The sequence below is a fragment of the Salvelinus fontinalis genome, chromosome 34 (assembly GCF_029448725.1).
Source record: "Salvelinus fontinalis isolate EN_2023a chromosome 34, ASM2944872v1, whole genome shotgun sequence".
Classification (NCBI taxonomy): domain Eukaryota; kingdom Metazoa; phylum Chordata; class Actinopteri; order Salmoniformes; family Salmonidae; genus Salvelinus; species Salvelinus fontinalis.
The window spans coordinates 2,608,329-2,633,865 of NC_074698.1; the positions used below are offsets into that span (position 1 = coordinate 2,608,329).

Sequence of the window (25,537 nt, forward strand, 5' to 3'; positions counted from 1 at the left end):
GCAATGACGCTCAGGGTTGACTGAGACGAGGCAAATCTTGACCTGTATTTTCTGCAATAACGCTCAGGGTTGACTGAGACGAAGCAAATCTTGACCTGTATTTTCTGCAATAACACTCATGGTTGACTGAGCCGAAGCAAATCTTGACCTGTATTTTCTGCAATAACGCTCGGGGTTGACTGAGACGAAGCAAATCTTGACCTGTATTTTCTGCAATAACACTCAGGGTTGACTGAGCCGAGGCAAATCTTGACCTGTATTTTCTGCAATAACGCTCGGGGTTGACTGAGACATCATGTAGCATGCTGTCTTTCTAATGCAGTGTGAAACAGTCAGTCTTCACCTTCAGCTCGATAGCCTGGCTAAACGGACTGACAAAAACAGAGCCTGAAAAAACTGCAGTGTTCTCCTTGGCAGGCAGTCAATCAGTCTGTGCGGCTGCAACGGCGGAGGACTGGCTGTGTTCAGGAGAGTGCAATGTTAAAAAAAACGTTCAGATAGAAATTGGTTATGTAGAACAGCTATACTTATGTCACATAGAATTGGGTGTCATGCCACGTCTATAAATTGTATTTCTATCTGCAACGTTCTTAATGGGTAGTTCTGAGGAAAATGAAGGGCAGCACAGCTGACAGCCAACTCCTGCAAACAGCACTTACCTAGAGTAAATCAGGAAGTGGTGAGTTTCCCAAAGGTATTCTTTATGTTTTTTAGAAACCCACACCCAAGGCTGCTTGTCCTAAAGGCTTGGACACATAGTGCTAATATGCCTATTTAATCAGAAACACTAACAATAGCACTGAAAACAGATTTGGTACTATATATCAACAATATGGACCTTTGCAGTGCACATTGATTGTTTAAATGCTTGTAAAAAAAAATATCTGATATAACGGCTGTTTTAAAATGTTTTTAAATTCTGTTTTAAATGTGTTTGCACTGAGAAAACAAATGTCATGTTTTGTTTTTTTGATGACAGACATTGGATGGAAGGCTCGATATTCTCTGTACAGTATGTTTAAAGTAACATTTTATTTAACATCAGCAAAATTAAAAACACTTAGTTACGTAAACCCTCATCAGACACTTATGTAAACCCGCATGACTTGAAAAAGTATCCATTCCTGTATCATATCTCCTTCTACATAAATAGTGTGGATATGTTTACAGTGTTCATGTCTTGATGTGACATTTAAATCATTTCTGTTGGTACAAAAATAAAAACCAAAAGGGGAGAAAATCTTAGATCTGCTTGACTGAATAACAGTACAAGACGACAATTCGATTTGTGATACAAAAATCATTATCTGGAAGCCACGCCCCTAATAGGCCACGCCTCATGAAAATAACCTGGATTACATTTTTTTTTAAACTACCAATGTTTAAATTAACCCATGTTTGGGTATTCCAAACAACCCAACATGTTAGGTTATTAACGCAACCAAACTAGCTGAGTCAAAATAACCTAGTGTGTGTCTTTAGATGTTAAGAACAGTGTATCAATGCATGATCATTGTCACGGTCTCATTTGTATTTGTATTTAACTAGGCAAGTCATTTAAGAACAAATTCTTATTTTCAATGACGGCCTAGGAACAGTGGGTTGTTCAGGGGCAGAACGACAGATTCCCCCCCCCCCCTTGTCAGCTCGGGGATTCGATCTTGCAACCTTTCAGGTTACTAGTCCAACGCTCTAACCACTTGGCTACCTGCCTCATTGGCTGTACTATGAAACATCATTCATTCTGACCACTCCGTTGATGCTCTGTGTCTTCAGACGTTGTTTCTGCACGGTGAGCTGGTGGAAGTCGATGTGACGGAACTCGGACCCAAAGAGGCCAAAAAGGACAAAGAAGGACATGACCAAGGCCCACTCGCAAATGGCCGCTCCAGATTTGTAGCCGGTATTATGAAGTATAGCCACTGGGGAGGGAAAGGCCAGTGAAGGAGCAACAACACAAGCAGATGACCTGTCAATGTCTAAACGATACAGTTTGTATACAGTCTCATTCCCAGCTAAGTGTAGTGTACACCTCTGTTCTGCCAGTCTGGTCAGGGAATGTACACTACAGCCTCCATTGTTTGTGTGTCATATTTTCACCGGTATTCAAGTTGATATATTTAGCACAAACACGGTTCAGCATGCATCAACAGTGAGTAATAGATGCTTTATCTATTCCTACGTGAAGTTATATCTGTAAGGATACTGGTGATGACCAGGACGGTGCAGATGCTACAGAATGTAGCTCGAAGAGGTCCAACCCAGTGACGGTCTTTAAAGGGATGGGCTTTGTAGCAGAGCCACACCTGCAGCCAGAAGTAGGCCAGGCCCACGAAGAACGCCAGGAACGCTCCCAACAAGTGGATCCCCATCACTACAGATTGCTGAAAGAGAGGGATGAAGAGAGGGAGGGAGGGATGGGAGAGAAGATGGAATGAAGGAGATATTGTCAGCAATTATCAGGGTATAACAATATGTCTACTTTTTATGTGTACATGCAAGGGGTGGAGGATATTTAAGCAATAAGGCCCGAGGAGGTGTGGTATATGGCCAATATACCACGGTTAAGGGCTGTTCTTACACGCGACGCAACGCAGAGTGCCTGGACACAGCCCTTAGCCGTGATGTATTGGCATTATGACACAAACCCCCAAGGTGCCTTATTGCTATTACAGTGGCTTGCGAAAGTATTCACCCCCTTGGCATTTTTCCTATTTTGCTGCCTTACAAGCTGGAATTAAAATATATTTCTTTGGGGTTTGTATCATTTGATTTACACAACATGCCTAGGCACTGTATAAACTGGTTACCAACGAAATTAGAGCAGTAAAAATAAACGTTTTTTTCGTACCTGTGGAATACGGTCTGATATACCATGGCTGTCAGCCAATCAGCATTCAGGGCTCGAACCACCCAGTTTATAATAGGACTTGTATCACAATAATAGGGAGATATTATAATAGTATTGCGATAAATGCCTTCATCACAAGAGTTTACACTGAAGTGAGATTCTAAACGATACCTGGAAGTTTCCGATGAGGGAGATGCCCACACAGGAGATGAAGCCCAGTACGATACTGGCGATGTTCACCTTGCTGTTCTGACCATAGTCCCTGACCTGCTGAAACCGGATCACCACAACCCACAGGGCTGACACAGAGAGAGAAGGGGGTATTAAGTAAGAGTGGGAGTGAGTGTGTGTGTGTGTGTATCTATTCACTTACCCAAGACAGCACAGACGTTGCAGATCTGAGCAAAGATGCAGCTCTGTGGATTATAGGTGCCACACTCACTGTGGAACACAAATTCACATTTCAATTCTCTACGATTAGAAACACAACATCAGACATAACAGCCTCATAATGTGTATTGGTTATTGTAACAATACAAACCTTAGTTTCCCTTCTCATACTTTATGTAAAAAATGTGTCTTAGTTTAGGATGATTTGAAGCAAAAAATAAAAAATAAAAAATAAATTATAGTGTAACTCAATGAAGTTGCTTATACATGATTTGGACATGAAGGGCAAAAAAGCTAATATAAGTACCATTGACATGCAGACAGGTAAACACAACCAAAGCATGGATTGCTGTCCTACCTTGTCCATAGAAAACCAATGTCATTTTGTAATTTGGGTGAACTTTAATGCTCCATGCTAGCTATGCATGCCGCCACGGGTCCTCTCCAAATATTACCACTGCACCATTGAGCACGTCCTGATGGGTTGCGTCTGGGCCTGGGACTGTGTATGTCTGTGCATGTGTGCTACGGTGTGGAGAATCAGATCAGGTGGTCAGTCCAGTGCAAGTGTTCAGCAGTCTGATGGCTTGTGGATAGAAACTGTCTCTGAGCCTGTTGGTATCAGACCTCATGCTCCGATACCGTCTTCCGGCCACGACCGCAAGGCCCTCCAGTGGGTGGTGAAGACGACCCTGTACATCACTGAGACCGTGCTCCCACCTATCCAGGACATCTACTCAAAACGGTTTCTGTGGAAGGCCGTAGCATCATCAAGGACCCCACACACGAGCTGTTCAATCCCTTACCGTCGGGAAGACGGTATCGGAGCATGAGATCTGATACCAACAGGGTCAGAGACAGTTTAAATCCACTTCAATCAGTATAGATGAAAGTGAGGAGACAGGTTAAAGATGGATTTTTAAGCTTTGAGACATGGATTGTGTATGTGTGCCAATGGGCAAGACAAAAGATTTAAGTGCCTTTGAAAGGGGTATGGTAGTACGTGCCAGGCTCACCAATTTGAGTGTTTCATGAACTGCAAGACTGCTGGGTTTTTCACGCTCAACAGTTTCCTGTGTATCAAGAATGGTCCACCACCCAAAAGATATCCAGCCAACTTGACATTGTAGAGTCCATGTCCCAACAAATTGAGGCTGTTCTGTGTATGCTAAAAAATTTATTTTATTAATGTACTTTTTATTATTTGATTTATATTTTATTATTTTTTATTGTTGTTACGTTGTCGAGAAGGAACCTGCAAGTATGTTTTTAATTGGACGATGTATACAATGCATATCCGGTACATACGACTAAATGCAATTTGAATGTTATCACTTTTCATTTTGATCCATGCCATTGGGAATATTTAAGGAGTACTGTGAGACATTGACTTGATTGAAAGACCAGTGTGACTCTTACCTGATGTAAGGGAATCTATCTGTGATGTTAACAGTCTCATTCGATACAGCGATACCAAACCTGGCAAGAACAAGAACTGTAGTTAGTATTTTAATGCCTTCGGAAAGTATTCAGACCCCTTGACTTTTTCCACATTTTGGTAGGTTACAGCCTTATTTTAAAATGTATTAAATCGTTTTTTTTCATCATCAATCTACACACAATACCCCAAAATGACAAAGCAAAAACAGGATTTTTTTTGTTGTTGCTAATTTCAACAACAAAAATACAGAAATATCACATTTACATAAGTATTCAGACCCTTTACTCAGTACTTAGATGAAGCACCTTTGGCAGTGATTACAGCCTCAAGTCTTCTTTGGTATGACACTATAAGCTTGGCACACCTGTATTTAGGGAGTTTCTCCCATTCTTCTATGCAGATCATCTCAAGCTCTGTCAGGTTGGATAGGGAGCGTCACTGCACAGCTATTTTCAGGTCTCTCCAGAGATGTTTGATTGGGTTCAAGTCCGGGCTCTGGCTGGGCCACTCAAGGACATTCAGAGACTTGTCCCTAAACCACTCCTGCGTTGTCTTGGCTGTGTGCTTAGGGTCGTTGTCCTATTGGAAGGTGAACCTTTGCCCAGTCTGAGGTCCTGAGCCCTCCGGAGCAGGTTTTCATCAAGAATCTCTCTGTACTTTGCTCCGTTCATCTTTCCCTCAATCCTGACTAGTCTCCTAGTCCCTGCCGCTGGAAAACATCCACACAGCATGATGCTGCCACCACCATGGTTCACCGTAGGAATGGTGCTAGGTTTCCTCCAGAAGTGACATTTGGCATGCAGGCCAAAGACTTCAATCTTGTTTCTCATGGTCAGAGTCTTTAGGTGACTTTTGGAAAACTCCAAGCGGGCTGTCATGTGCCTTTTACTGATGAATGGCTTCCGTCTGGCCACTCTACCATAAAGGCCTGATTGGTGGAGTGCTGCAGAGATGGTGGTCCTTCTGGAAGGTTCTCCCATCTCCACAGAGGAACTCTGGAGCTCTGTCAGTGACCTTTGGGTTCTTGGTCACCTCGCTGACCAAGGCCCTTCTCCCCCGATTGCTCAGTTTGCCCAGGCGGCCAGCTCTATGCAGAGTCTTGGTGGTTCCAAACTTCTTCCATTTAAGAATGATGGAGGCAACTGTGTTCTTGGGGACCTTCAATGCTGCAGACATTTTTTGGTACCCTTCCCCAGATCTGTTCCTCAACACAATCCTGTCTCGGAACTCTATGGACAATTCCTTCGACCTCATGGCTTGGTTTTTGCTCTGACATGCACTGTCAACTGTGGGACCTCATATAGACAGGTGTGTGCCTTTCCAAATCATGTCCAATCAATTGAATTTACCACAGGTGGCCTCCAATCAAGTTGTAGAAACATCAAGAATGATCAATGGAAACAGGATGCACCACAGCTCAACTTCGAGTCTCATAGCATATGGTCTGAATAGTTATGTAAATAAGGTATTTCTGGGGGGGGGGGTGTTACTTTGTCATTATGGGGTATAATGTGTAGATTGCTGAGGATTTTAGTATTTAAAAAAAAATAATTTTAGAACAAGGCTGTAACATAACAAAATGTGGAAAAAGTCAAGGGGTCTGAATACTTTCCGAAGGCACCAAACCCTGTGGAGGGTGACAGAGGCAATCATTTGATGTTTGTTTTGTTTCTTGCACTCAGAGCACAAGTGTTCTATGTTTGTTACTTCTACTGAAAGCAAGTAAACATGGACATTTTCCTCATCATCATCGCCATATCATTGTAGCATAAGAGACCACAGTATTCTTCTGCCTATCGCTAATAACGAAGTGGCTGAAGAGGAGAGCACACGTGGATGTCAGATAAATACTTACACCACCCATATGCCCACAGTGCCAAACACCGCCAAGCAGATCGGAAGCAGTGCCCAGAGCCACATAATGGTACACGGAGGTCACCTGGGAAAGACACAATTACTCCTTTGTAGTTTATTTGAATGCCATGTAGTATCCTGACCTGAGTTTAAATACATGTGTATTTAATTATTTTTTATTTAATTTTAATTCTTTATTTATTTTCTATGTATTTTAGTATTTTCAAATAATGTGGTCAAATCAACTATTTGAATCTATTGTCAAATAATTTCATATACAAAGCAAATTCATTATTTTAAATATTCCTAGGACCTGGGTTCAAATGCACTGGAGTATTTAGTTGTATTTGAGTATTTTCAAATACATGCCAATACTTTCCAAGTATACTTCCAAATACATTCCCAATATTCAACTTCTTGTATTTTCAAATATCTTAATACTTCATTTGAAATGGATGTGAACGTAATTGAAATAGTAATTGAACCCAGGTCCGGTAACATTAGTATCGGTTGATTATATGTTCATACACATCTTACAGGATCAAAGCTGATGAGGTGAAAAGGACAGTTTGAAGCTATAGGCTACCCACTTGAGAAATCACTGAGTGATAGGAAGAGAATGTTAAAAGACTGTTAAAACCTCATCAAATGACACCCATAAAAATTGTTACTGAAAAGGAAAGTGAGAGGAAAGCAAGATACAGAAAGAGCAATTTGTATTTTTTTATTCAACTTGGCAAGTCAGTTAGGAACAAATTCTTATTTGCCTTGTTCAGGGGCAGAACGACAGATTCTGGGGATTCTCTCTAGCAACCTTTCGGTTACTGGCTCAATGCTCTTAACCACTAGGCTACCGCAATAACGACAGACACAATTTACACAAATAAAGATACATTGACAAGTTTCACGTTACAAGTTAATGTCACATGCACAAGTACAGTGAAACACCTTTCCTGCAAGCTCTATGACAAGATGTCATAGTAACATACAAGAGAAGAATATTTAAGCTAGAGAAAGAGAAGTTTAGTAAAAAGTGGTTTAAACTCACAGAGGTTTTCTGGTATGTACAGTTGGGAGGGAAAGCTGACACAAGCTCTTGATTTTTTCACATCTAACTCAATTCGAAATGCCTCTCCCCCTTGGCCTTCACTGTCAAATATACCGTAATAACACCAGTAGTAAGTTATTTCTCACTCGCTTTTCCAGAGAGAAGGTTGTATGGTACAAGTATTACGTTGGGTCAGGGCTGGATTAAGAAATATGCCCCGGGGTTTAGATATTTTAAATTATTTTAATGGTGATAATGAAGATTGGTACGAGGATGACAGTATTGAGGTGTGAAGATGTGACCCGATAGTGATTTTGACCATGACAGTGTTTTGATTCATTCAAATAAAGTTGCCACGAATCACCATGAATAAAAAGGGAAGGACAAAGCTCGTTTGAGCATCGGTTCATGCCCAAGTGAGTGGATCTGGGGAATTTGGGTTTAGACACGTACGCGAGTTTCCTTGGTAATACAGGGATGTTTTCTGTTCATGTGTGTTGTGTATATCTGTAGATAAATACAAAATTAAATAAAAACATCGTGCAGGATACGGCAAAGGTGCCCGAGGAAGAGCTCCGGGCCTGTCTACAGTATCTGACTTGACACTTCTCCCTCCCTGTACCATCAACACTCCCTCCACTAACCACAGCATTTCTGAACTGCAGTGGAACACCATCACTTGCCACTGCCAGACCCCTAAATGTATTATTTTTTAAAGCGTATCTGAAATTCTCTTTGTAATGAAAAGCGCTATATACAATAAACCTATTATTTTTTTTAAATTGTGTAACTATTCTACTTAGAATAATCCTTTTTTAAAGTACATTTTTGAAGGGGTTTGCTATGCAAGACATTACGGTAACAGCGTGGCCAACATTTTTTTTTATTTACAACTACTTGCTTGCCAGTAACATACTGTACCAGCTGTGGGCTTCCTCTGCACACCTCGTTCTCGCACATTACCCTTTTCTTTCCATTTCAGGTACCTATTTTCTAAATATTAACTCTGTCATACATAATTCATATTGTACATCCACAAACATAGTGAAACCAAAGTATATCAAACACAGGACTTAATACAGTCTTCTTTCTCTCCAGACTGAAAGGTGTAACAGGGCGTCTGCTGGTGAGCATTAGATCATTCAAATACAAAGCAATAAATGAGTAATAATGGCTCCACTGAACCAATATTATCAACTTCATATGATGACACTTGGTAATAAAGACTGCTGGGACAAAGGACCTTTGACCCCAACCATTTGAAGAGGAAGCTGGGTCCTTTAGTCTAAAAGGGTTACTGTGCCTCAAATAGGTAACAAGGAATTTCATTAACAACAATGTTGATGTTTTACTTAGTGAATCATACATTAATTTAGGAAAATACAGTGTTGGAACAGTATGAAATACATATACATATGAAATCTCTGAAATATTTCAGGTATATGTTTTAACCCTGCTAGTTTAGCATAACATCATTACAAACTCACTGACTTCTGATTTCAGTCTTTTATTGTCTTACAGTAAAACATGCAATGTCAGTCATGAAGAGGTTTATTTTGTTGTGTAACAGTATGTGTTTGTTTTAGTGAAAAGGCCACTCTTGACTTGCGAAACAATATTTCAGAATTTGTTTAAATTAAGTCAGGGTTAAATTAAGGGTCAGTTTAAGTATTTTGGTTAGTCGTTTTACAGGTCAGGATTGTCCCCCGTTTTAGAGCTCCAGCTCGATCTTGACATCAATCTCGGCCTTGTAAGGTTCCAGCAGAGGGCGTACCTCCTCAGAGAGAAACCTCGCCACCTGAGTGAGTGAGTGAGAGAGAATGATGAGTTAGGTTGCGTCAACTATAGGTACATGGAGAAAAGCTGTATAATGTACTAAATACAAAGTATAAGTATAATGTACTACTTAGTATAATGTACTAAATCTGTTTAACATCAGGTATTTTAAAATTATATTACAAAACTCTGAGTTGAGAAAAACAAAGGTATGTGTTCTGTATAGTACCTGTTGGGGGGCGCGGCCGATGAAGGTCTTGGGGTCCAGGATGCTGTCTAGATGGCCCAGGATAGGGGCGAAGTAGGGGTCAGCCTGGACCCTGGCCAAGAGGTCATTGTCCCCCCCCTCCTGTTTGACCACGGTTGCAGCCTGCTGGGACAACACACGTATCTTCTCATGGCAGTCCTGGTGCAAGAACACAGACACGAGAGAAACTGTTACTGTGTGATTACACAATAATAAACTGAACAAAATTACAAACGCAACATGCAACAATTTCAAAGATTTTGACTAGGAATACAGATATGCATCTGTTGGTCACAGATGTTGAGTGGATCAGAAAACCAGTCGGTTTCTGGTGTGACCACCATATGCCTCGTGTAGCGCGACACATCTTCGCATAGCTTCCCTGAGAGTGTTTTTGACAGTTTGTGCAGAAATTCTTCGGTTGTGCAAACCCACAGTTTCATCAGCAGTCCGGCTGGCTGGTCTCAGACGATCCCGCAGGTGAAGAAGCCGGATGTGGAGGTCCTGGCTGGCGTGGTTACACGTGTTCTGCGGTTGTGAGACTGGTTGGACCTACTGCCAAATTCTCTAAAATGACGTTGAAGGCAGCTTATGGTAGAAAAATTAACATTACATTTTTTGGCAACAGCTCTGGTGGACATTCCTGCAGTCAGCATGCCAATTGCATGCTCCCTCAAAACTTGAGACATGTGTTATTGTGTTGTTTGACAAAACTACACATTTTAGAGTGGCTTTTTATTGTCCCCAGCACAAGGTGCACCTGTGTAATTATCATTCTGTTTAATCAGCTTCTTGATATGCCACACCTGTCAGGTGGATTGATTATCTTGGCAAAGGAGAAATGCTCAGTAACAGGGATGTAAACAAATTTGTGCACAAATGTATAGAGAAATAAGCTTTTTGTGCTTATGGGAATATTTCTGGGATATTTTATTTCAGCTCATGAAAGACGGGACCAACACTTTTTGGGTTTATATTTTAGTTCAGTATACATGCAATCTGGGGATTAAAATGTCATTTGATTCAGTTATTGTGCTGTTTAAGAAAATAAGCACACATACAGAAGGTAGCAAGCAGTATTGTCACAATAACAAGTATCCATCGGCCTCTATCACACACACAGTTCACAACTTAGGCACCAAACTAAATGCATTAGGCGACAAACAGAATTTAAGGAGCACCAGAAAGAGATCGATTTTTGGTATAGTTTATGCTTACATTAGGCCTGTATGAATCCTACCTTTGAAGCATATATCAGAAATAGCAGAGTCTATTCCTTTCTGCTCGTGCCAATCACATTTGACTAGACCTACTGTCAAGTCACCAGGTTGTTAGCCAGCTAGTTAACATGACATGACTGAACAACATCGTTTGTTATCAAACTAATAATTAGCAACCTGGGATTAGTTTAAAAAAAGGGACTCATGGTTTGTGAAATGATCTAAAATGTGCATGAAATCGACACCGGAAGAAGAAAAAAAGTTGCTCCAGTAATATGGGCCATATTTTATTAACCTTTTAAGCTAGAGACGAGCCATTTTCTTTGCTGTAAAGCTGCAAGCATGCCTGTCGCGAAATGGTGCTTCATTGTTCCTCTATGTCACTCAGAGGCTACACGACAGCGAACTTGCAACTGAAAAGCCTACTCAGACTGGCCTGTGCCCTTGGTTATACCAGGTGATGAAATGACACAATGTATCAACTTTGCTCACCCTGCTCCAATGTACAAAATGCACATGTAACAACAGAAGACGCATCGAGGTCTGCATCTCCACTCGCCACCACAGCTAAATTATAATTTAAACTGATAGAATAGACGCGCTACACTAATTACGCAACGTGCGACTCATTATGCAACGTGGAGTCTGAGAAACACGTTCTGTTCTAATAGGTTGTGGTGTCATGCTGTACTAGAAGGGTGCGTACCTGTCTGTTGCCTCCAGCCTTCACCATAGCCATGATGATGTTCTCTGTAGCCATGAAGGGAAGCTCATGATGGATGTGTCTCTCGATCACCTGACAGAGAGAGCGAGAGGATGAGAGAAAGCGAGAGGGAAAGAGATAGATGAAAATTTTATAGGGATACATAACATTAGGGGTGTAACGGTTCACCAAACCCAGGTTCCGGTGCGTATTGCGGTCACGGTTGTTTCGGTATAGCAGGAAAATTAATTGCCAAGTTACTGTAGTTAATTTTAGTTTGGGCAAAATATGCAAAACTAACCCAGGAATAGATCATATACAGTGGCAAGAAAAAGTATTTGAACCCTTTGGAATTACCTGGATTTCTACATAAATTGGTCATCAAATTTGATCTGATCTTCATCCAAATCACAACAATAGACAAACAGTGTGCTTAAACTAACACACAAATTATTGTATTTTTATTGTCTATATTGAATACATAATTTATACGTTCACAGTGTAGGTTGGAAAAAAGTATGTGAACCCCTAGGCTAATGACTTCTCCAAAAGCTAATTGGAGTCAGCTAACCTGGAGTCCAAACAATGAGACGAGATTGGAGATGTTGGTTAGAGCTGCCTTGCCCTATAAAAAAAAAAACTCACAAAATTTGAATTTGCTATTCACAAGAAGCATTGCCTGATGTGAAAAATGCCTCGAACTAAATAGATCTCAGATTAAGAATTGTTGACTTGCATAAAGCTGGAAAGGGTTACAAAAGTATCTCTAAAAGCCTTGATGTTTATCAGTCCACGGTAAGACAAAATGTCTATATTTGGAGAAAGTTCAGCACTGTTGCTACTTTCCCTAGGAGTGGCCGTCATCCATCGATGACTGCAAGAGCACTGCGCAGAATGCTCAATGAGGTAAAAGAAGAATCCTAGAGTGTCAGCTAAAGACTTCCAGAAATCTCTGGAACATGCTAACATCTCTGTTGACGAGTCTACGATACATAAAACACTAAACAAGAATGGTGTTCATGGGAGGACACCACAGAAGAAGCCACTGCTGTTAAAATAACAACAACATTGCTGCATGTCTGAAATGTACAAAAGTGCAACTGGATGTTCCACAGCGCTACTGGCAAAATATTCTGTGGACAGTTGAAATTAAAGTTGACTTGTTTAGAAAGGACACACAACACTATGTGTGGAGAAAACAAAGCACAGTACACCAACATCAAAACCTCATCCCAACTGTAAAGTATGGTGGCGGGAGCATCATGGTTTGGGGCGGCTTTGCTGCCTCAGGGCCTGGACAGCTTGCTATCAATGACGGAAAAATGAATTCCCAAGTTTATCAATGTTAGGCTATCTGTCCGCCAATTGAAGCTCAACAGAAGTTGGGTGATGCAACAGGACAAGGACCCAAAACACCGAAGTAAATCAACAACAGAATGGCTTCAACAGAAGAAAATATGCCTTCTGGAGTGGCCCAGTCAGAGTCCTGACCTCAACCCGATTGAGATGCTGTGGCATGACCTCAAGAGAGCAGTTCACACCAGACATGGTGTGTTCAATAAAGACATGAACACATAATTGTGTGTTATTAGTTTAAGCAGACTGTTTGTCTATAACATTTTATGACCAATTTATGCAGGAATCCAGGTATTTCCAAAGGGTTCACATACTTTTTCTTGCCACTAATGTAGAGCCCAATAAAATGGCTTTATTTTTTGCCCAATTCCGTTTTGTTTTTCCAGGTTTCTGATTTTCCACTGTCAAAATCACTTTAATAGAAAAAAACAACATTGGAGGTTTAAAGCCCACAACAATGCTTAAACCACAATCACATTTTAGGTCTGGCAAAAAACAAAGACATTTTCATTTTTTGGGTGTAGATACCCTTTCATTAACGTGCACACCAGCAAGTGCCTTGTTTGGTTAACAGTGTTTATGTAGCACACATGTGATTGCAGAGTTTGATGAACAAATCACTGAATTGATGCAAATAATCATGATATCATTCTGCCAGGTATACAGTGCCTTCGGAAAGTATTCACACCTTGACTTTTTCCACATTGTTAGGTTACAGCCTTATTCTAAAATGTATCAAATTGCCCCCCCCCCCCCTCAATCGACACACAATACGCCATACTGACAAAACAAAAACATGTTTTTAGAAATGTTTGCTAACTTATTAAAAATAAAATATTACATTTACAGAAGTATTCAGACCCTTACTCAGTACTTTATTGAAGCACCTTTGGCAGCGATTACAGCCTCGAGACTTCTTGTGTATGATACTACAAGCTTGGCACACCTGTATTTGTGGAGTTTCTTCCATTCTTCTCCGCAGATCCTCTCAAGCTCTGTCAGGTTGGATGGGAGTGTTGCTGCACAGCTATTTTCAAGTCTCTCCAAAGATATTCAATCAGGTTTAAGTCCGGGCACTGGCTGGGCCACTCAAGGACATTCAGAGACTTGTCCCGAAGCCACTCTTGCGTTGTCTTGGCTGTGTGCTGAGGGTCGTTGTCCTGTTGAGAAGGGAACCTTCGCCCCGGTCTAAAGGTCCTGAGAGCTCTGGAGCAGGCTCTCGTCAAGGATCTCTCTGTACTTTGCTCTGTTCATCTTTGCCTCGATCCTGACTAGTCTCCCAGTCCCTGCCGCTGAAAAACATTGCCACAGCATGTTGCCACCACCATGCTTCTCCGTAGGGATGGTGCCAGGTTCTCTAGATGTGACGCTTGGCATTCAGGCCAAAGAGTTCAGATAATGTGTTTCTCGTGGTCTGAGAGTCTTTAGGGAAACTCCAAGTGGGCTGTCATGTGATTTAACTGAGGAATGGCTTCCGTTTGGCCACTGCTGCAGAGATGGTTGTCCTTCTGGAAGGTTCTCTTATCTTCACATAGGAACTCTAGAGCTCTGTCAGTGACCATCTGGTTCTTGGTCACCTCCCTGACCAAGGCCCTTCTCCCCGATTGCTCAGTTTGGCCGGGCGGCCAGCTCTAGAAAGAGTCTTGGTGGTTACAAACTTCTTCCATTTAAGAATGAGAGAGGCCACTGTGTTCTATGGGTCCTTCAATGCTGCAGAAATAAGTTGGTACCCTTCCCCAGGTCTGTGCCTCGACACAATCCTGTTTCAGAGCTCTATGAACAATTCCTTCGACCTCATGGCTGGATTTTTGCTCTGACATGCACTATCAACTGTGGGACCTCATATAGACAGGTGTGTGCCTTTCCAAATCATCTCCAGTCAATTGGAATTACCACAGCTGGACTCCAATCAAGTTGTAAAAACATCTCAAGGATGATCAATGGAAACAGGATGCACCTGAGCTCAATTTCGAGTCTCATAGCAAAGGGTCTGAATACTTATGTAAATAAGGTAGCGGTTTTTAATTTGAATACATTTGCAAACATTTCTAAAAACCTGTTTTCTCTGTCATTATGGGGCATTGTTGTAGATTGCTGAGGATTTTTATTTAATCCATTTTAGAATAAGGCTGCAACGTACCAAAATGTGGAAAAAGTCAAGGGGTCTGAATACTTTCCGACAGCACTGTCCATAGCATACTTTATGGTTAACATTTCATTGAGAAGGTTTATGGGAAAGACTTCCCATCTACCAGAAGACAGTTGTCATTAGCATCCTTGTGTACAGCTATACACAGACTGGGGCATTCTCGCGCCATTACCTCTTCAGAAAGTTGAAGAAAAAATAAGAATTACTTGTGCATTTTGTTCATGTCTTATCATCCTCTTGGGCAAATGAATTAATGTCCTAATAAATTCAATACATTTAGTTGATTTCCTCCTAAGGTCAATACATTTTTGCATCTACTGGGAAGCCAAAATGTTCCCAGACTGGAGATTTAAATGATGATGGAGGAGGAGCGCTCTCTCTTCCACACACAGCCGTTACACCCCTACATAACATACAAGACAGTTTGAGTTGAATGTTGTTCCTCTGTGATGTGTTATAGCCAACAGACGTACTGTGGGATAAGTGCAGTTGTGTGTGCATTACTCGTGAAATGACAAGGTTTAAAATGGTGGTGATAATACCTTATGAGGACAACAATGGAAATAAGCCTCCTGGTTTATTGCGTTTTTATCCTCACTCATTTCTGTCTGGACAAGCCTACTACTTCGAATTATCTAATAAATCCAAGGAATTTACCTTGGGGTAGACCACCAGGCCTTCGGTGATGTTCTGCAGGGTGCTGAGGATGATGTCAGCGGTAAGGAAAGACTCAGGGAGAGAGATTCTCCTATTGGCACTGTCATCCAGTGTTCTTTCCAGCCACTGGACAGAGGCGGTCTGGAGGGGGTCAGCGAGCAGCGCTATCAGGTGGCGGGCCAGACTACAGCAACGCTCACAACGCATTGGGTTCCTCTTGTAGGCCATGGCACTGGAGCCTAGTGGGGGAGAGGCAGTCAGTGGGACCCAGACAAGTAACAATGGGTTGGCATTTAGGAAATAGCTTAAACTAGCTGTTTACTCTGAGCCATCCGGATGGTTTACCAGTTGGTGCCTTAATCAAAGTGAAATCTAGGGCTCAATTGTAATTTATTGATTCCTCACATCCTCTCTCCTTGCCTCTTTCTCAAAGTACATTGGAGCAGAAGATCAGAGGTGAAGGTTCTTCTGATATTTTGCTCCAATCTGCTTTGAGAGGTAAGGAGAGAGGATGTGAGGAATCAAGGAAATACAAAGTATATTAACCCTAGTTTTGGCATTAGATTCCTTTATACCTGGGTAGGAAGTGGACCAATTTCCTTCATATGACTCACCAATCTGCTCCTTTTCAAAAGGCTCCTCAATCTCCTTAAGGTTAGCCAGCAGGCGGATGTCAGTGCAGATCTGAGGAAGAGAGTATAATATATTACCAGTGGGTCATTCCACTACTGTCAAAGACCACCAGGAGGCATTGTTTCGCCATAGACAGACTTGTGATTTACGGTAGTAAGAAAAACAAACTGTCAAATCTCATCTCAACCTTGTGGATGGTGGCTCCCATGCTGGCCAGGGGAGAGAGGGAGTCGATGTCTACCTTACGACTGTACGTCTGTCCAGTCACCATGTAAGCCCTGGGAGGAAAAATGTACAGGATTGAAAAAAAAATAAAGGGATTTCAGGGATTTGTTTGTACTCAAATGACAAACCGTGTGGCAAATAGGAAACTCAAGAGACTGTTGACATAAATTATACATTTAACTCACTTTTTAAAGCCTGCCATCTCCGTGACCATTCTGTCTAGATCCTCCACCTTATCATGGTCCCCCTGGAAGAGCTGCAGAAAGCTGGCCTGGGTGCCCGTAGTACCCTTCACCCCCCGGAAACGCAGGTCTTCGCGGGCGCGCTGAAGGTTCCGCATGTCCATGGCCAGGTCCTGGAGCCACAGACATGCTCTCTTACCCACTGTGGTCAACTGGGCCGGCCTGGTAGAGGTAGGTAGGTTATATATATATATATGAATTTATGAGAGCGGGAGAGAGCGAGAGAGATAAAGATGAAAAGAAAATGAGAGAGGTGGAAAATAATATAAAATGGTGAGAGGAGAAGAAAAGTTCAAATAAAATGTGGAGGGGAAAAATAAAGATTCATATAAAAATAAAACAGAAAGATGAAGACTGAGAAATATAAGGCAGAGAGATTAAAGTGGACTCAGAAGCACTGAATACTTTACTCTTTAATCTGAGAGAAACATAAGTGTTCATAGACAAATGGGATATATCCACAATTGCACATAGTCCATGAGCTAGGGGGGGGTTGGTCGGACTCACTTAGGCTGACAATGTCTCATAGTGATTTTATTCCACACACAGATGTATACAAAGCTCTCTCCCGCCCTTCCTTTGGAAAAAATCTGACCATAATTCTATCCTCCTGATTCCTGCTTACAAGCAAAAACTAAAGCAGGAAGTACCAGTGGCTCGCTCAATACGGAAGTGGTCAGATGACACGGATGCTACACTACAGGACTGTTTTGCTAGCACATAATGGAATATGTCCCGGGATTCATCCAATGGCATTGAGGAGTATACCACCTAAGTCATCGCCTTCATCAATAAGTGCGTCGACGACGTCGTCCCCACAGTGACCGTACGTACATATCCCAACCAGAAGCCATAGATTACAGGCAACATCCGCATCGAGCTAAAGGCTAGAGCTGCCATTTTCAAGGAGCGGGACACTAATCCTGACGTTTACAAAAAATCCCGCTAAGAATCCTCAGCATCAACAGCATCCTCCTGGATACCCTAGACCCACTGCAATTCGCATACCGCCCCAACAGATCCACAGATGACTCAATCGCACTCCACACTGTCCTTTCCCACCTGAACACCTATGTGAGAATGCTGTTCATTGACTACAGCTCAGCGTTCAACACCATAGTGCCCACAAAGTTCATCACTAAGCTAAGGACCCTGGGACTAAACACCTTCCTCTGCAACTGGATCCTGGTCTTAGGTGGTAAGGGTAGGCCACAAAAAGTCTGCCACACTGATCCTCAACACTGTGGCCCCTCAGGGGTGTGTACTTAGTCCCCTCCTGTACTCGCCATTCACCCACAACAGCGTGGCCAAAACATGACTCCAACACCATCATTAAGTATGTTGACGACACAACAGTGATTGCCCTGATCACAGACAGCGATGAGACAGCCTATAGGAAGGAGGTCAGAGAACACAACAACCTCTCCCTCAATGTGAGCAAGACAAAGGAGCTGGTCGTGGACTACAGGAAAAGGCGGGCCAAACAGGCCCCCATTGAAATCGCCGTGGCTGTAGTGGAGCGGGTCGAGAGTTAAGTTCCTTGGTGTCCACATCACCAACGAACTATCATGGTCCAAACACACCAAGACAAACCCCCCCCCCCCCCCCCCACTCCATTTGTTTTGTACACTGCTGCTACTCGCTGTTTATTATCTATGCATAGTCACTTCACCCCTACCTACATGTACAAATGACCTCAACTAACCTGTAGCCTCGTTATTGTTCTTTTATTGTGTTACTTTTTACTTTACTTTATTTGGTAAATATTTTCTTAACTCTTCTTGAACTGCACTGTTGGTTAAGGGCTTGTAAGTAAGCATTTCACGGTAAGGTCTACACTTGTTGTATTCGGCGCATGTGACAAATAAAGTGATTTGATTTCCTTGAAAGTCCATGTAGGCCGTCATTGTAAATAAGAATTTGTTCTTAACTGACTTGCCTAGTTAAATAAAGGTAAAAACATATAATTTTATATATGTCCCTAGAGTTGGAAATGTGTCGGTATACAACAATGTCAGTATACAAGTTATATGCTCACCTTTAATTATATCATTGAAAAGCTCAGATTCACAGATACCAATCAGACACTTTCTTCTCCCCCAGATGAACATAACCTTGACCTTTGACCTCTATGGTACATATCACAATTACCTGTATAAATTGCTAATAAAAAGGAAACCCTGATACATTTTCATCTTTGTTTGACAAGTGGTTCTGAAAGGGCATTACCAATAGTTAATAGGATAACATTGTATATCATTTTAAATCAGCTCACATCCATGACTATTCACTTGTACATATCCATTTTACATGTTTGAAAATAAAATATTGCAATTATTGATCATGACATCTTCAGAAATGAGCAATTCAGATAGCTTTTCGGCACATGGTCGACCACAGAATCCAGCAGAGGAAGGAACAGCTTGCTGACTGTCACTAAAAAAGGAGCAGGCTCTCAGTAATGGACAGTGGCAGCTTGAGTAATACAAATAAAAACTGTCACACAACCCATTTGTAATGGGGAACTTGAATTATGTTGTTGAGGTTTTATTTGTCTTTAAAGAAAAGAGGAAGATTGTTATTACGGGCCTATCACTCTGTCAAGAGTGCGCCTGCGCGGGAAGTTTGGTTGTTGATGGACCTAGCCTTGAGTGGAATGGCTAACCTTGTAGTGTGTTCATACGGTATAGTAAACTTTGTTAAATTGGAACCTTGTCGTGTCATTTCGAGTTAACAGTTAGAACCTTCTGAGGTGTTCATACTTACTGGTAATGTGTGAAACCCAGGGTGGGGAGACCAGCGTATTTTTCAGCAAAGTTTGATAGTCTGTCGATCACTCTGGCCAACTATAAAGACAGAAATGTGTTTTTAGTTTACGGAAGTGATGAGGGATATACAGGATCATACTTGGTTGACTTCCTCAGACATTTTCAAGTTGCACATAACTTTACAGCATACTATCCGTATCTAGTGCTGGCCTGGGGGTAGTAGAAGTAATCCTCCCTGGTCTATAACCATTCTAACTTACCTTCGGCAGGAGAATGTCAAAACCGTCACGAAGCATGATCAAATCCTGAAGGGGGGGAAAAAAAACAGCAGGCATAACAGTCATTATGCATAGAAATCTCAAAGTTGTATATACACTGCTCAAAAAAATAAAGGGAACACTTAAACAACACAATGTAACTCCAAGTCAATCACACTTCTGTGAAATCAAACTGTCCACTTAGGAAGCAACACTGATTGACAATAAATTTCACATGCTGTTGTGCAAATGGAATAGACAAAAGGTGGAAATTATAGGCAATTAGCAAGACACCCCCCAAAAAAGGAGTGATTCTGCAGGTGGTGACCACAGACCACTTCTCAGTTCCTATGCTTCCTGGCTGATGTTTTGGTCACTTTTGAATGCTGGCGGTGCTCTCACTCTGGTGAGCATAGCGAAAGCTGGTGGTTCCTTTTAACACGAGTCTTCAATATTCCCAGATAAGAAGTTTTAGGTTGTTTTTATAGGACTATTTCTCTCTATACCATTTGTATTTTATATACCTACTGGATGATGTAATAGGTACTTTAGTATTGCCAGCCTAATCTCGGGAGTTGATAGACTTGAAGTGATAAACAGCGAAGAGCTGCCCGGCAAACGCAGGAAAGGGCTGTTTGAATGAATGCTTACGAGCCTGCTGCTGCCTACCACCGCTCAAGTCAGACTGCGCTATCAAATCATACACTTAATTATAATATAATAACAAACAGCAATACGAGCCTTAGGTCATTAATATGGTCAAATCCGGAAACTATCATTTCGAAAACAAAACGTTTATTCTTTCAGTGAAATACGGAACCATTCCGTATTTTATCTAACGGGTGGCATCCATAAGTCTAAATATTGCTGTTACATTGCACAACCTTCAATGTTATGTCATAATTTTGTAAAATTCTAGCAAATTAGCCAGGCGGCCGAAACTGTTGCATATACCCTGACATATACCCTGCGTGCAATGAACGCAAAAGTATTTCCCTAGTTAAAATAAATTCATGTTAGCAGGCAATATTAACTAAATATGCAGGTTTAAAAACATATATTTGTGTATTGATTTTAAGAAAGGCGTTGATGTTTATGGTTAGGTACACATTGGTGCAACGACCGTGCTTTTTTCACGATGGCGCTTGTTAAATCACCCGTTTGGCGAAGTAGGCTGTGATTCAATGATAAATTAACAGGCACCGCATCGATTATATGCAACGCAGGACAAGCTAGATAAACTAGTAATATCATCAACCATGTGTAGTTAACTAGTGATTATGTTAAGATTGATTGTTTTTTTATAAGATAAGTTTAATGCTAGCTAGCACCTTACCTTGGCTCCTTGCTGCACTCGCATAACAGGTAGTTAGCCTGCCAAGCAGTCTCCTCGTGGAGTGCAATGTAAATCGGCCATAATCGGTGTCCAAAAATGCAGACTACCGATTATGAAAACGGCCCTAATTAATCGGCCATTCCGATTAATCGGTCGACCTCTAATATATACCCATGAGAAACAAACGTAACCATTAAGCACTCATCCTAAAATAACGTTGTCCTTTTGGTCTAAAAGTAACTATCTGCAGTCTGTTGCATGTACAATACATGGCCTAACCCAAAATTATCCCCCAAGCCCTGTGCCCTTGTGGAAATCTAAGAGGATTTGATTGGTATAAGCAATATAGTGAAACTTTCACCTAGTCTACCAGAGGCTAAGTAACAATGCCTACACCTGTCAAACCATCTCAGATCTAGAGGTCTATTTGGGATTGGGCTTCTCTTACCGTGTTGTCTCCCACGTAACAGGATGTGGCACCCAGGTGGATGATTGGAGCAGCGGTGGGGCAGCAGTGGGCGAAAGTGTGCACGTGGGCCATGACATCGTGCCTCAGCTTGCTCTCCTCCTCCGCCGCCATGGCAAAGTCGATGTCCTCAGCGTGGCTCTCCATCTCTGCTACCTGGGCGTCGGTGACGGGCAGGCCAAGAGCCTGGAGAAGGGAGAATAAGAAGAGGAGATGGGAGTTATAAAGGAGCAGACCAAGAGCCTGGAGGTCAACAGGAAGGACAAGAGGAGCGGAGAAAGTTAGAGCTGGTACCCTGGAGGCGTAGTGAAAGCACTGCAGCCTGTCATTGTAGGTTTTTAACTGATACTCTGGGATATGTATTCAGTGTAAGCGCTAGCTACTTCATCAAGTGTTCTCTGGCTTTTATTAAGCTGAAACATTGTTGCTCCATTGCAGTAGTTGCACATTGTATGGTACTATATCATAAAAGTAAGCCAATTGTGTCAATGGGATGTGTGGTGGAACTGTCCAGAAAGTGGGTCAACATTTTCAGATCACTTTCAAACAGATAGCTAGAGGTGGTTGCTTTGCTCCATATCTATCTCGCACAGAAACTAGGAAAACTATTCCAGCACAATCTTCGTTATGGTAGTAGGTCTATTTAAAACCATTGAAAAATAGAACGTGTTGTTCGAGTAGCAGAGCAGAGGAGTTTGGCCCTGTGTTAATGACAATAGCGAGCGACATTCCTTCCCCTTAGCCGTTAGTAACACTTAAATGTTTTTTTTTACTTGAATCTGGATAGGTAGGCTATAAGCAGTGCAGTGGTGGAGTTTCCACTAATATCACATGCAACTTACATATCTGAAAACATAGAAGGGTTATTTAGGGCCAAGGAAGGAGAGTGAAGAGCGTAAAGAGGCTAGGCTAACTCTCAGGGTGGTTAGTGTCCTATTACCTTGACATTTTGGCCTGGCTATTTTTTGACACAAACACCCCCCAGCAGATTTCAGAGAGACATTGGAGACAAACTCGCTCTTTGAAATCTGACGAAACAACATTTTGTATGGGAACACTGTCTGTACATTCGTTTTCACGAGGGCACAAGACTATAGTAGCGACTAGCGAATGTGAGAAGAGACAGATTCCACCACCATAGCCCTGCTCTTTCTGTGTGTGTGTGTGTGTGTGTGGCTGCTAAAAAGCCCCAAATGCAGTATTTCTGTTACATGTATTTGAAATACGTATTTTAATTACTTCTGAGTATTTCGTCATTTGAATTACACTGGGCTGAACTACACCCCAATGTATTTTGTATTTTCAAAATACTGCAATTTGTATTTTCAAAATACTTTTCTATACCATTTTGTATAGCGGTTCACATTTTGTGGCCCACCTTTCACCCTGCATTGGTATCAGAAGTCTGATTTTACTAAATTAACTAAATATACAAATTGTAACAATTGCAAAGCATGCTGAGTATTATTCTAATAGCTCTGCCCCAAAACAATACACTGTGTGCCTTGTAGTTCATTTTGGTATGTTCATTTTCACATATACATTAAGGTGATTTAGCAGACACCCTTACCAGAGTGGACTTGCTCAACTAAGGTAGTTCAACAAAAACATAATACAGTCAATGTAAAACCATTACCGAGAATGTTTATGCTGTTCGGGCCAGCTACTTGCAAATATATTTGTCTAAGAATTGTGTCATTTATTTTGATACAAAATATCTGTATTTTGTACTTTTTGCCCATAGGCTAGGCTAGGCTAGGCCCTGCCTATATCCTTATTCCTTACATTTGTGTAGTCCATTTCCCCTCCACTAACAGATCAGCTGAGCTGTTGCATGTGACAGAGGGTCTGATAGTAAGGTTAATTACAAACACACAGCCTCCCTGGAAATTAGAAAAGATGTGGAAGTCATTTTTGTCTTCAAAAATAGCCTAGTGTTTTTCTCTTAAAAAGGTCTTTGCTGGACAACTCTTATCCAGGTTTCACTCTCTGTAGGTTTGTTTATCATGTGGAAATGGCTGGAAATCCATATCCAGGTTCCAAACAGTGTAGGCCAACTGCAGTGGAATATTGGAATTTGCAGTGCAGTCCCTGAACTAGCTGAAAGAGATTTGGAACCCTGACATCAAGTTAAAGAGAGGCTAGATTATGGAAGATAGGGGTACATATCTGAGGGACTTCTACAAGGTTGATTGACTAGCGTAACTTACTTTACCAACCCTCCCAGTCACTTTCCTGACTTTGCCAACAACTGGGTACTGTTGATGAATAACTACATGCATTGTCACATCCACAACCATGCATCAATACTCCACAGCTTATCACAAGACACTGCATCCTACTAGCTCGTTTGTTTGGTTTGCATCTTCTGTCTTGTAAGGCAAATACAGTACCGTTATATTCTGAAGCTGTTCATTTACTATAAGGTCTTCCTATATTTAGAGCAGAGGACTTGAGAAGGATCTCTCAAGGTCGCAAACTTAAAATAGACTTCATTTTGTAGCAGAAAGTGCACAAATAATTTGGAAAACTATAGCTAGATAGCTACTGCAACATGCTATAGCTAGATAACTAAAATAACATGCATACTCATTCATGATCACTAGCCAAGATTACAGCTAGCTAGCTAAGTGGCTATTTAGAGCGCACACCTTCTCAGCTTTGGCCAAGTAGATCCACAGTTTCCTCCACGTTGTGAATTTCTTCCTGTCACTGAAGTTATAGGCCATTTCCTTGCTGGCATATCGTGACACCAGCGGCGAAAGATACTTATTAAATTTGTCTTCAAGTGTTTCCATGACTGACACGTATGTTGCAAGCCTCAGGCAGCCAGCACACAAGTAAGTAAACCTCGTCTTCTTCGATGAGGTTTAACGGCGGTTGGCATTCAATAAATTTTGCATTACCGCCATCTACTAGACTGGAGTATAACTCCCTTATACTTTGCTTGAAAAAATAAATAAACAAATACCCTACCATCTAACAACACTAACAAAAAAAAAATATAATAAGAAAAACACAACCCTACTCGACTATTTACATCTATTTAGTCCTAACTAAGGCTGACAACCTGAAAGGATGGGACACCACTTAACACACCCTGTCACTCTTCTGATGTCAAGTCTCCCACACCCAAATACCTCTCTGCAGCTGCCACCACAACCTCAATTTTCTGCGACTTGATAACCATTGCTATAAATGCAAAAAAATCCAATCTTACTGAAACATATCACTAGTTTATTTATTCCTCTGTACTTGTACAGATCTACTCCTCACACCACTCCTCTCAGGATCCCTCCCTCTTGACCCATCTTCCTCTACTTTCTTCACTGCCTCAGCATATTACAACTTCTGCACTACTCTAACCCTGGAAACCTCAACCTTCCTCTCTCACATGGGACATTTCTGATCCCCAGCCCGATGGGCACCCCTACAATTAACACATACCACTACCTTCCCCAATGCTACACATTCCTTTGTCTCATGCCCTTCTGCACACTTCTCACATCTACAAACCTCCCTCCTACACACTGCTGCCACATGCCCATGAGCTTGACACCTGTAACAGTGTAATGTATTCGGCACAAAATCTCATACACGATAACCTAATATCACTTTGTACGGCAAAGACTCAACATCAAAACTCAAAAGAAAAAACAATGGCTCTTCTGTTTCACCACTCACGCCACCCTGTCTGTGTCGCACAAAATTACAAGCATCACAAACACTGGGAATCTTCCCCTTCAGTTGGTCAACTTTTACATTTACTGCTACATTTCCTCGCGATGAAGATGCATTTGACTTGCAAAGTAAAAGAAATACTGACCTATCACAAACTTCCCTGCACAAGTTTTCACGCAGCCGACAGCACCCCCGTTTGGCCGAAAAATGCAACAGGTGTGACAGAGATGGTCACAG

The 25,537-nt window shown here is 41.6% G+C and overlaps 2 protein-coding genes across 2 annotated transcripts; both read right to left on the reverse strand.

Moving 5' to 3' along the window:
• Positions 1-1,001: 1,001 nt before the first annotated feature.
• On the reverse strand, positions 1,002-8,999 carry LOC129832858 (modulator of macroautophagy TMEM150B-like). Its single transcript, XM_055896929.1, has 7 exons — positions 7,585-8,999; positions 6,538-6,621; positions 4,661-4,720; positions 3,225-3,292; positions 3,023-3,150; positions 2,207-2,384; positions 1,002-1,922 (listed from the first exon to the last, which is right to left on the reverse strand). Exons 2-7 carry the CDS (start codon positions 6,600-6,602, stop codon positions 1,726-1,728), a joined length of 696 nt encoding a protein of 231 aa, XP_055752904.1. The 5' UTR covers positions 6,603-6,621; positions 7,585-8,999; the 3' UTR covers positions 1,002-1,725.
• A 76-nt stretch (positions 9,000-9,075) lies between these two features.
• Positions 9,076-24,493, reverse strand: LOC129832857 (adenylosuccinate lyase-like). Its single transcript, XM_055896928.1, has 11 exons — positions 24,271-24,493; positions 21,602-21,805; positions 19,821-19,865; positions 19,559-19,638; positions 16,736-16,954; positions 16,513-16,603; positions 16,307-16,376; positions 15,693-15,931; positions 11,534-11,623; positions 9,590-9,766; positions 9,076-9,382 (listed from the first exon to the last, which is right to left on the reverse strand). The coding sequence occupies exons 1-11, from the start codon at positions 24,415-24,417 to the stop codon at positions 9,296-9,298; spliced, it is 1,449 nt and encodes a 482-aa protein (XP_055752903.1). The 5' UTR covers positions 24,418-24,493; the 3' UTR covers positions 9,076-9,295.
• Positions 24,494-25,537: the final 1,044 nt, after the last annotated feature.

Excerpts from the sequence above, each read along its gene's own strand:
- LOC129832857 (XM_055896928.1), bottom strand. The coding sequence starts at position 24,417 with ATGGAAACACTTGAAGACAAATTTAATAAGTATCTTTCGCCGCTGGTG. Across the intron at positions 21,806-24,270 it reads ACTTGGCCAAAGCTGAGAAG|GCTCTTGGCCTGCCCGTCAC; the intron begins GTGTGCGCTCTA and ends TCCCTTCTCCAG. Across the intron at positions 15,932-16,306 it reads TTTTGAAAAGGAGCAGATTG|GCTCCAGTGCCATGGCCTAC; the intron begins GTGAGTCATATG and ends CTCCCCCACTAG.
- LOC129832858 (XM_055896929.1), bottom strand. The coding sequence starts at position 6,602 with ATGTGGCTCTGGGCACTGCTTCCGATCTGCTTGGCGGTGTTTGGCACT. Across the intron at positions 3,151-3,224 it reads CAACGTCTGTGCTGTCTTGG|CCCTGTGGGTTGTGGTGATC; the intron begins GTAAGTGAATAG and ends TCTCTGTGTCAG. Across the intron at positions 2,385-3,022 it reads CCCTCATCGGAAACTTCCAG|CAATCTGTAGTGATGGGGAT; the intron begins GTATCGTTTAGA and ends CCTCTCTTTCAG.